A 12,398-nucleotide genomic window follows, 5' to 3' on the forward strand; every position below is an offset into this window, starting at 1 on the left:
TTTCATATTTCCTTGGATCAACCGGCATCATATCCCACCTAAACATTACACATTGTCAAGATGTACAAATAATAATAAAAATTATGTCATACATTATTAAACTTCTTAACATTATAAATTAAAAATTGAATTACTTTGTAATCTTTATTTTATTGTTTTATTAATGTTTAATTACACAGCATATTAAAATTTCCACAAAACAAAGTGATAGTTCAGACAATTTAAATTTAGATCTAGTAAAATAATATTCCATTGTTTGTACCTTCTTTAGTAGGAAGTGGGTTCTTTTCTAAGGTTTCTGTATGTTTCAGCTTTGTTGTGTCAAAGTTCTCAATCCCAGCGATCAACTGCTGCTGGCCTTTCTCTGCTTCAATTGCTACAAACAAACATACAATGGTTCAAGTTTTCTGTATGTTTTCAGCTTTGTTGTGTCAAAGTTCTCAATCCCCAGCGATCAACTGCTGCTAGGCCCTTTCTCTGCTTCAATTGCTACAAACAAACATACAATGGTTCAAGTTTCTGTATGTTTCAGCTTTGTTGTGTCAAAGTTCTCAATCCCAGCGATCAACTGCTGCTGGCCTTTCTCTGCTTCAATTGCTACACGAAACAAACATACAATAGTTCAAGTTTCCGTATGTTTCAGCTTTGTTGTGTCAAAGTTCTCAATCCCAGCGATCAACTGCTGCTGGCCTTTCTCTGCTTCAATTGCTGCAAACAAACATACAACGGTTCAAGTTTCTGTATGTTTCAGCTTTGTTGTGTCAAAGTTCTCAATCCCAGCGATCAACTGCTGCTGGCCTTTCTCTGCTTCAATTGCTACAAACAAACATACAATGGTTCAAGTTTCTGTATGTTTCAGCTTTGTTGTGTCAAAGTTCTCAATCCCAGCGATTCAACTGCTGCTGGCCTTTCTCTGCTTCAATTGCTACAAAACAAACATACAATGGTTCAAGTTTCTGTATGTTTTCAGCTTTGTTGTGTCAAAGTTCTCAATCCCAGCGATCAACTGCTGCTGGCCTTTCTCTTGCTTCAATTGCTACAAACAAAACATACAATGGTTCAAAGTTTACTGTATGTTTCAAGCTTTGTTGTGTCAAAGTTCTCAATCCCAGCGATCAACTGCTGCTGGCCTTTCTCTGCTTCAATTGCTACAAACAAACATACAATGGTTCAAAGTTTCTGTATGTTTTCAGCTTTGTTGTGTCAAAGTTCTCAATCCCAGCGATCAACTGCTGCGGCCTTTCTCTGCTTTCAATTGCTACAAAACAAACATACAATGGTTCAAGTTTAAACACTTCAACACAAAATAAATAATACAAAGTGTTAATACAATGTTTAATAATACGATATTCAAAATAATGCTACTAAAAATTTTACTTTTAAAACAATAGGTAACTACTATAAATTTTATTTTCATTCTTCAAAAATGATTGGTTCTATACTTCATAGTTAGTTATTGAACTTCTTTCAAAATTTTAAAAACTATTTTAAAATGAATAAACAACAAGGACTAAGTTTTTTAAGCAATTTAATGACTTCTATTACAAATATTACTCTAGAGGCACAGTCAAATTATTGCTGTTTAGAGCTTGAATGGACTTCAAGGAACCAATAAAATAAAACAAATTAAACAACCTGAAAGTACTGTTAAGTAAACAGAAAAATATTAAATGATACACACTCAAAAAAGATAAAGATATGAATTACCTGTAGTTTTTTGTGGTAAGTTTTTCTAGGGTCTTTTGCAATATTTTAAGTTTTCAAATCACTATATCTTTTATAAGTATTTTAGATATCCTTAATCCACAGTTAGTTAGAAGTTTATCTATCTTTAACATGTTAAACATTATTTATATTTAATAATTTTTTGTATGGTGTGGATTTATTACAAGTTAATGATATAAACACAATTTAATAAACTATTCCTACATTAGGAAAATCATTAATTCAAAGTTAAACTTGATTCAAGCTACAAACTGAAATGTTATACTTTGGAAGATCCATCTGTTAAAACAACAAACATCAACTGACTACATTTCAAGAAAAATAATATTTTACACAGTTATGCCAACCTGACATATGATGGACAATATGGGGAGGAGTTGACAGCATGTATTGTGGTGCTATCTAGAAGACAACAGTACTATACAACTATGTAGTCAAAGTTTTATAACAAAACTATCTCGATACAGCATGATTATGGAACTGCCTAATTACATTGGTTAATTTAAAATACTGTCATATCATGCTATTGTGTCAAGAAAAAGCCAAATATGTTTGTTTTGGATCAAACATGGTTTATTATATTTGATCAAAAACATATTGATACCAGAAATACTTAGTTTATATGACAAACAATATATTTTTATAAACGTTTATAATATAAAATAATGAGTTTTCTATATATTTATTGGTTATTTTAAAAAAGTCGCAAATACTTGTACTTCATCATTTAAACATTGTAAAGGCATAAACTTAACAAAAAATCTAAAAAAGCATGTGTATTTATAGGTTTTTCGAATGAGCCATGTCTCCAACAATGCTTTTGGTCTTTTGACCTATTTTTATAGGGAGTTTAACATTGTTCTTATGGGAAAAAACTCACTACAGCCTGCTCTTAATTTTATCACAATTGAATCTTATTTACTTCTTCAAAAGTAATTAATATGAGGAGAGGGTATATAATTGGACGGGATATCCATGAATGCCATTTAAATGACGGCTTTTTATAATGGTTAACCAAATACTGTTGGTTCAAGTGTTTTGATTATGTAGTTAGCTCATATAATAATGTGTATACTTAAAATGAATATAGAAGTTATCAATGTTGATAAATTTACATTTTTAATCCTATCTCAATAATTTGTATAACAAATTTATTGAGGAATCTAATATTTACATAGATCCACTTGCAATAAATGAAGCATTAATTAATATATAACTAACATTAACATGAACTACAGAAACACTTCTTCATATTTACAACGCTTCTGCAAAAGAATGATAAACTGAAATACAATACTGTACACAGCTATTCAACCAGAATTTTCCTTAATTTAAAATCTAAATGAGCATAAACCAGTACCTTGAGTGCCAGGCAGAGGATTCTTTTCTTGTGTCTCTGTATGTTTCATGGTTGACTTGTCAAAGTGTTCAACACCCTCTATGAGGTTCAGATGCTGCTTTTCTTGCAGTACAGCTACATGCAATGCATTAATTTAAGCATCACACACATGCACAACAAACACATATCCAAAGTTCTAGTTCATACCAAAGTGCTCAAAAAACCTTTCATTGACATGCTCTAAGTATGTTCTATTTACTTTTTAAAATAATATACTGTTTTCTTTTTGAATACTTACCAATATTTATTGTATTGTACATCAAACCTCAAGTTTTAGAGCAATTACTGAACTACTTATGACTATTTCACAGACACTAAATATAAGTGAGGAAACATCATTACCACCAGCCTAGCAAATAATAAATCTCAACATTGAAATTTTCAATTGGTCTTTTTTCACGCAACTTGATAAGAGGCAAAAGTGATCATATATTAAGTCAAAATCCCATGTTGAGTTTGTTTCATACATTATGTGTATTATTAAAAATAATGTAAAGTAATACAACTTTACTGTATATTTATGTTTTTTTTTTATTATTTCTTTACACAATAAAGAATTGTATTAATTTTTTTGTGTAATACTATGTTTTATTTTATTAAAAGATACAATAACCCAGATAATCATACTTAGTCGTATTGCATTGTATTGCTTCTTACACTGTATCGCTTCTAACAAGTTTATACAAACAAATATTTTCTCAGCAATTTTGGCGTTTCTTTTTTTGTAATTTTTTAACAATGATTGATGTTTGTTAACATAGAAAAAAATTTATTGTTGCACAACTTCAACAACCCTTCATGTTTCCTTTATTCATATACCATAATGCAGCTTCTACAAAAATCTTTATCCACGAAAAACCAAATTTCTATTTCTTATAAAAATATATACAAATTTCATTTTTGGTGAATTTGCTTTTTTTGTTATTTAATCATAATTTAACAACAGATTTTTTTTTTTTATTCAAGACAGTATTTTTATATTCATTATTTGTTTGAACAAATAAAATTAACATTGCCTGAGAATATGCAATTAAAATCTACTGTAAATCTAGGCTCATATATACCAGTGTTTGGCACCTAGTTATCCTGAAACACTACACGAACACAGACCCTTTTGGTTAAAATGTCGACCGGCCATGCGAGAAACACACTTACTATCCCAAACTGTTCTTTTTGTTCAGTTTGCAGCCTTAACAAAAAGAACGCCAAAATCTTACACACCAATTCCAGCTAGTCATTAAATTGTGTAAATAAACCAAAATATAGTTGGCTTTGGGAAAAGTGTTCTTCATAAATAAGAGGTGAGAGGCCATGACATGGAGTACCTCTAGCTTCCAATCACCTTGTGATAACCACTTTCTTATCAGTATCAACATAAAAGTATATGTACACAAGAAGACTGCTTATCTTTATTTATCAGTAACCTCTGATTTATGTCCTGAATTTTGACCCCAGGACAACTCTCATGTTCTATATCAGACTGCTCTGAAGTCATGGATTTACCAAAGTGCTCAAAAACCTTTCATTTACCTGCTCTTATAATTGTTCAGTGACTTAGTAATGTATCAGCTCAGTTTAATTGACATGTATCACAATTCACAATATGTCACAAAGAAAGTAATCAAATAACAAGTAATTTAAACGTTAACATCTTGTTTAAATGTGTAATAGAAATATTCAATGAATTGTGTAAATATACAAATAAAAATATTAAGGCTTATTCCATGTACAGTAGATATTGTTTAAGTAAACTTAAATGTAATTGGTAAAACCTCAAAAATATATTTTAAGATTATTTTTATTTTTATAATATTATGATAAAATGAAAGTAAAATAGCAAGTGATACCAGTGAATCCTGATAAGTCATAATTATAATAATATTTTACCCATTTGTAATGTGTTTGTAAAAGAATGTAAATACAAGATAGATCATGTATTTATCAAGTACTGACAAAATTATTAAAACATGTGTTTTTATGTCAAACTGTCACGAGTGAGTGGTCTATTTAGATGTCTTGTTGCATTACTTTTTAGAAATTGTCTAATAATGACTGCTTTTTCAAATAAAGGTGTTAATAATTTAAAAAAAATTCAAAACCAAATGTGATTAAAAAGCAACAAAGGAATCTTCTTCAAACAAAATATTGCACCTTTTTGATGAAAAAATGTGCACAATAATTGTTGAGTGAAAATAACTTCTTTTCTAATAGACAATCTGTAGAGAAAAGTGACAAAATTGTAAAGTAATGTTTAATACATGCAATGAATTAAAAATACATTGTAATAATTTTTATAATATTAAATTTTTTAATATACTAATAATTAAAATTAATTATGATTGTAAATTTATACAATTGCATGCAACATTCTAAAAATTAATGAAAGTAAGTAATGAATATCATGTCAATTAATAAGTTTGAAAACATATTGGACTATGATTGAATGATAAAATCAAACACACGAAAACACGTAAAAGAAAAAGTGTTTAAGAAAGCCAAGCAAGGTTTTAGATAGTGTTGTAGCTAGACCTACCAAATTTATCAGGCAGAGGATTCTTTTCTTGTGTTTGGGCATGTTTGAGCTTCCCTGTGTCAAAGCCCTCTACATCCTCTATCAGAGCTTTCTGTGACTTCTCTGCTGCTACATCTATAACAAGTTAGAAAGCATACAATTAGGAAACTTACAATCACACTCTTCACAAATGTTCATAAGAATTAGACAATAGAAGTCAACAGAAATAGGAAATTATGCAAACATGTTTAAGTACAGGTATTAACCCTTTTTGAATTCCATGGGTAAACCGACAGTAGATTTTTAATATTTGTTTATTAAATACTAAACATTAACAGTAATGATTTAGTATTTTCCTTCACTATTTCTGTCCATTGGTAGAAATTTAAAGAAAATTAAGTCTAACCGCTACCTATAAATTTGTATGTCAAATTTAAAAAAAAACCTTTTTATTTCCATCATAATTTTACAAACATATATACTACAGGAGCACAATATTCCATCTATATTATATGATTACTTTATTATTTTTAAATAATCATAACTTTGTTAAAAAAATTATATATTGATAGAAACACTAATATGTGTAGAAATATTGGCTAACAGAGGTTCATCGCATCTGTGCATGAGAGAATATGTCCCATTAATTCAAATTAAGATTCTTATGGACATCTGATGTTTCAAAATGTCTATGATAATAAAACATCTAAAACATTAATTACCAGAACTGAACAAAAATATTGCTAGTCAAATCATTATTGGGAAAATTATCACGAGTGCCAACCATATTAATGATTGATTCATATTTTATAAAAAATTTATTTTTGAGAGTAAATATTCAAGCAAATTTCACTTTCATAATTGTAGATAACTTTAAGAAAATGGAGCTACTATTCTGACAATTAGCTTGACAATTAGCCAATGATTAATGCCCAATGTAATCAGTAATTTGTATATATACGACGGTTTTAATAAAGATAAAGTCTCAGAGCTAATATGGAAATTTTTAATTTAATCTACAAATATAAATATAGCTAGACATTTTTCATACTGACTATTCGTCTGAAAAAAAAAACATTCTACACATTACAAACATAATATGTTCACTGTGAGGCATTTAAAAGCTAAATACTTCTATAGAAAAGATATTCATATTAAAAAGAAAAGATAGCAAAGTTATTCATATTTTACACGTGCACAAAAGTACAACATTCATTAGTATATCTAAAATAATGTTTCTTAATATATACATACATACATATATATATATATATTCACTGTATATATTCAGGAGTGTATAAAAAAGTGAAAAAAGCCAGTGCATAAATTGTCACTATGAAAGCATGCAGATGAAGGAACTAGCAAATGAGATATGGTTTTGATTGCTTTATTATACACATATCAATTATTATAAATTGGAAATTCATAAAAATGTTACATAATGTTATATATGCATTTAAAAAATATAACTCAATACAAATAAAATTTTCAAAGTATATAAAAAGAAGTTTTAACTGGGTACTTATTAATTACAAATTTGTTCATTATAGGACAAGCTACATTTCTATTTTTGTTAACTTATGTCCCCCAAGAATGATCTTAAAAAACAAGAAAGTAGTAATCTTAGTATTTTTCTGAATAATACTATTAACACAGCCTTCATACATAATATGTATTATACATTGTATGAGGTTGGTCGACTTTTACACAATTAATAGAGTTATATTTTATACCAAGGAATGATAGAAACAATTAAATTTATTTGTATTTAAAATATAATGTTTATATGTACTCAGAGTAAGCAATTTTATGAAAGCAAATAGTGATTAAATTTAAAGACAGAAGAATGTGGGTATCGGATTCAGAAAAAATAAATTATTACAGTCAACACTGTAAAAACCCACACTGATTAAATAATTTCCACTTCACCTCTATTAAGCTGCCGAAAGGGGTATTTCAGTGATAGAATTTAAAACCTAAAGCAGTTCTATTTCAAGATAATTAAATTGTTATTGTTTACAAAACTTCTCACTGTACATATTATACAATGACCTAACACCTAACATAAAATGACAATAGGAATGCTTTTGATATATAATATTTTGTATGATTCAATGTGTACTTGTTCTGTAACAAAATAACCACACAACAATCAAGAATATTTATTGTCGTCCCACAAAATATATTGTAACACACAGACACAGTATAACAAGACATCTAGCTTATGTTATTACAAAGACTACTTGGAGAATTCATAAACATAAGATTTATTTAGCATAAATGTTAAAGTTATGGAATGATGTTGAAATTTGCTGCTGAGTACATATCATCAAACTTACAGCCGTGGATTTAGTATATGAGAGGAATTGCAATTTCTATGTCATAACTTGCATTCAAACAATATTAAAAAAAACAAAACAATTATTTTGTTTAGAATGAAGATTAATTCAAAAAATATATTTCTTATGTTATGGGATTTAACTTATAATTATTAAAAAATAATATCAATTAGGGGATTACATAACAACGTTATAAAAGTTAAGATAATGCAGCGATCTTAAGATAAATAATTTGCATAGGAATAATTTATTTTATTTTATTTAAGGGGATTCACCACTGAAAACATACTTTTTTTTAAAATACACAATAAAAATAGCTTAACCATTTTTTTTCTAGTGTGTAGTAGGCTAACAAAAAATACAAAAATATAAAACGGCCAAATAGTTGTCATATACAGCCTACAGCGAATAAAAACGGGGGTTTTTTTTCGCGTTTTTCAGACCATATTTAAAATTGATATATCTAAGAAACTATCCAACATATTGCACTACTCATGGTCTAATTTTGAAGATATGGATCTAATCTAAATATTTAGGTAGATTTATCATGGTAGCATTATTCGTTTTAATAAAATAATTTAGTAAACTTTAGACTTTTTTTAAAAAAAACATGCATATATATAAAATTATGTTTCTATTCATCATATATACCTAAAAGTCTAATTCTACCTAAATATTTATAAAAAGATCTACTTAATATATGTGGTAAAAATATGAACATTCTATCTCAATTAGTTCCCAAGATATATCGATTTTTGTCTGAAAACTTATGGAAATTCAAAACTTTTGGAAAACTGCAATAAAAGTAAACGTAGGTTCAACACTAATATATCACGTATATTTTTTAGTTTATTGTTCTGAAATAAATTTGTACAATATATTAGGTCAAAAAGTTGTATTATACATCAATATTAGGTCATATTATTATGTCAGTGTTCAATAAAATACATATATATATATATATATATATATAAATTGTAAGTTCGGTCGGTGACGTAGGTTGCAGGTTGCACCTCATACCGCTTTGCAATATTGTCCTTATTTCTTCTAGCAACATTTTTTTTTGTATTCTTGACTCTTCCCATATTTCATGGCATAAAAATGAACTAAACTTCACTCAAAACAAACAGCCTGAAACTCAACAGTAGAATGACAGATGACAGAACACAAATTGTTTTGTTTTTATTCTATTACTACTTCTTCTTCTTCTACAGCATAGAGTAATGAAAATAAAACAGTACAATGATTGATATGCGTATTAAACTAGATTTAAATATCTGGTTTACATATTTATAATGAAATATATAAAAGATATTATGATGTTTTTTAGTAAAAAAATAAGGTATCTAGTAAAAATGTGAAATTTTGAACATTGACGCGCTTGCAAAAAACGTTATTTTTTCATACTTAGGGTTAAAATATAGGTCTTAGGATATTATGTTTTTGTTCAGTAGGTTCCAAATGACAAAAATATGACAAAAAAAACTTTTTTTGAAAATTTCATATTTTTTCCTTATTTTCAGTGGTGAATCCCCTTAACTTAATTTATTAATTAATCTATTTGATACAATGTGATTTAATCTGATTTGTAAAAACGTTTAACAATCATACTGATGAACTGAACATTTATGACTAGTTCATTATGGAAGAATGACGCATGCACTTTGCAAAGCAGTAACAATAGGACTATAAGCAACCACCATATCAAGCTGTTACTACGGTTACACCAATGATACTCACCTCACAGTGTTCAGGTTTTAGATTTCTCTAACTTTCTTAACACTTCAATCTAAGAGACATCATTTTAAGTGTTACGGTATTAGGATTTTTTTTTTTTTTTTTTTTTTTTTTTTTTTTTTTTTTTTTTTTTTTTTTTTTTTTTTTTGCTTTAGGGTATTGGGGTGGATTCACAGATCCTCACACGTCAACCTGAGCTTATTGTGTGCCCCTTTGATGTTAGAGGGGTAAGCCTATTTTTGTGCCCTTAATTAGGCTAAGAAGCTTTTCCCCGATTCTAGCATCTGGTTCGTCGCCTGGTTGTTTATCACCGAAAGAGCCCTTCTCCTTGCTCCCAGTCTCTCACAGTCCAGTATTATGTGTTTTGCAGTCTCTTCAGACTTATTGCAGAGTCTACACTCTGAGTCCTCATTTCGTAAACCTAGAGTGTTTAGGTGTTTCCTGAAGTGGCCGTGTCCAGTGATCAAGGCAATCACTTGTTTAACCCGATCCCTGCCCAGCCCCATCAGCCATCTGGTGAAGCCGGAGCTAGAATCAGCAAGCAGTCTTTTGCCGAGTGCTTGTCCTTGGTGACTCTGCCACCGCAAGCGGTGTGTCTTCCTGGACCATTTGTTTATACTTTGCTAAGCGGCTGACTTGCTTATACCACAACACGGTATTAGGATTGTAAAACTCTGTGTTTCTTTTAATTCAGAAATTAATAGAGTTCACTACATACACCATTTCCAGTGCTAAATTTCACTCTCTCAACATCCAAAGGTGACATTGAACAATGCTAACCAAGGAGTTAGTGCAGATGTAGTCAAATTTTACAGGAAAACTCGATTTTAACTCTTAAAAACTTAAAACCTTCCTACAATTCACCTCCAAGTAATACAAAATTTAAGGATCAAACTATCAGTTCTTCACTCAATTTTTATATTATTATTTGAGAGGTCAACGTTATACAACATTTGATAAAACGACCTGTTGACGATTGGATCAAATAATAACCAAATAAAGAGGTGTCCGAGCTGGACGACAAGAGCGATGCGACCAACAAAATCGACCGATACAAACACATGGTAAGTAGTGTGAATGCCCTAGCTGAGCACAACAAGGGTGACTGTCACAAGAGTCCGTAGCATTACACCGGTGACACGACAGAGTGGGATCAAGCATAGCTGCCTCGGTCTTCACGACATGCCGCCTTATCACAGCGCTCAGTGTGAACACACATTTTGCCACTGACAGCAGTGGCCGTCGCCCTTGTAGGTCATGTATCTCTTGCCGTCCAGCTAGGATACCACCTAAGTATGGTATTTGCCATTTGGTTCTATATGGAGGTGTACAGCAATTTTTATATGCCATGCCAGAACTAATACTCTTATTGACATACTGCAACATCTAGATGAGGTTTTTCTGGAACTTTTTCAATTACACTGTTAATTTCACCGTACAAATCAGTTTTCTACATGTCCTAGTAATGTTTCTAGCCACTGTACATCTATTTTTAGGTGTAAAAGTTAGGCGTGCTATTAATATCTTGTTTGTAGCAAACTCGAATCATAATAAACAACAAATATAATACACATTGGTAAAAGTGATAATAATTAATAAAGAGCAAGAGCTAGTAAATCAGTGATTAGTTGCATATTAAGAAATTGCAATGATCTAATTTTGATCTATTCATTAACCCTTTGAATGCCACAGTAGTATTAATTGAGTAAATGAGAAATTTATCTCACAATTATGTTGTATGTCGTATATAAGAAGTGTCAATCAATACTGAACTATATTACAGAGATTCAGGGGAAAAATTATAATTATTTTATATTTTTTATGGTATTTTAATAAAAATGGTATCAATATGTTTGAATTGAAATGCACAACAAGAAAATAACATAAAACCAAAACAACTGCAGAATATTAAAAATGTATATAACTATTCTTTTTTTACTCTTTTTACAAATTAAAAACAAAAAATGATAGTGTGGGAACAATTTTTTAAAGTTTATTACAACCTTGTAAATGTGAGAAAAGATAATAGTACCATATTTTCCAGGAATACAATAGTTACATAACAGTTTTTTGAGATTATGTACATACAGTTCACATGCAGTGTGGGCGTATGATCGAAGAATTAAGGTTCACAAATCTTCATCATGTGTCCAGTTCTGATGTTTAGGTAGGGTCTTCATCAGTGTCATCATCAAATATTTTATAAAATTAAAAGCTGTCATTATCACCATCTTTACTTGACAAATCTCTAAGTAATTGTCTCTCATCTTTACTTACGGTTAAGAGATCACGACCCATGTATTGTATACAACAATTAAAGAAACAGTTACAACAATTTCCTTAACTACCAAAAATATTAACTTAACAAAGCACTTAACAGACTGCTATATGCAGCGAGTTGTTCAAGCGCCAACTAGGTGTCAGCTGTTCATCGCCAGCTGTTACTGCAACTCTTGTTTTGTGTTTTTATCTTAATTTACACAAAGGACAATTTGAATTACATATTTGTTTTCTATTGTAGGATAGTTAAAAAATATAATATTTTAAAAAACAATATAGGATATAAAAAGGATCATGATTAATTTTTACGATAATATTTGGCGACAACAGATTGTGACCTGGCACTTTTTAGCAAGGTTATCCAGCAATGAAAAATCAATCACTGTGGCACCCAAAGGGTTAACGT

The 12,398-nt window shown here is 29.5% G+C and overlaps 2 protein-coding genes across 3 annotated transcripts in view; both read right to left on the reverse strand.

Moving 5' to 3' along the window:
• Positions 1-233: 233 nt before the first annotated feature.
• On the reverse strand, positions 234-727 carry LOC124372652 (the record flags this gene model as incomplete). The annotated part of the gene is made up of 2 exons (XM_046831056.1): positions 234-376; positions 628-727. Coding segments are annotated over 2 exons (243 nt in total), but the record flags the coding sequence as incomplete, so codon positions are not given.
• The window catches only part of LOC124372653 (thymosin beta-like), a 29,285-nt gene continuing 17,602 nt past the window's right edge, over positions 716-12,398 (reverse strand). For both annotated transcript variants that reach the window (XM_046831057.1, XM_046831058.1), the window contains 3 exons: positions 5,658-5,771; positions 3,086-3,199; positions 716-816 (listed from right to left, as the gene is read on the reverse strand). In XM_046831057.1, the coding sequence (XP_046687013.1) occupies positions 731-816; positions 3,086-3,199; positions 5,658-5,771 (314 nt within the window). In that variant the 3' untranslated portion in view covers positions 716-730. The remainder of the gene's footprint in view (positions 817-3,085; positions 3,200-5,657; positions 5,772-12,398) is intronic.

The sequence above is a fragment of the Homalodisca vitripennis genome, unplaced genomic scaffold (assembly GCF_021130785.1).
Source record: "Homalodisca vitripennis isolate AUS2020 unplaced genomic scaffold, UT_GWSS_2.1 ScUCBcl_3686;HRSCAF=9365, whole genome shotgun sequence".
Classification (NCBI taxonomy): Eukaryota; Metazoa; Arthropoda; class Insecta; order Hemiptera; family Cicadellidae; genus Homalodisca; species Homalodisca vitripennis.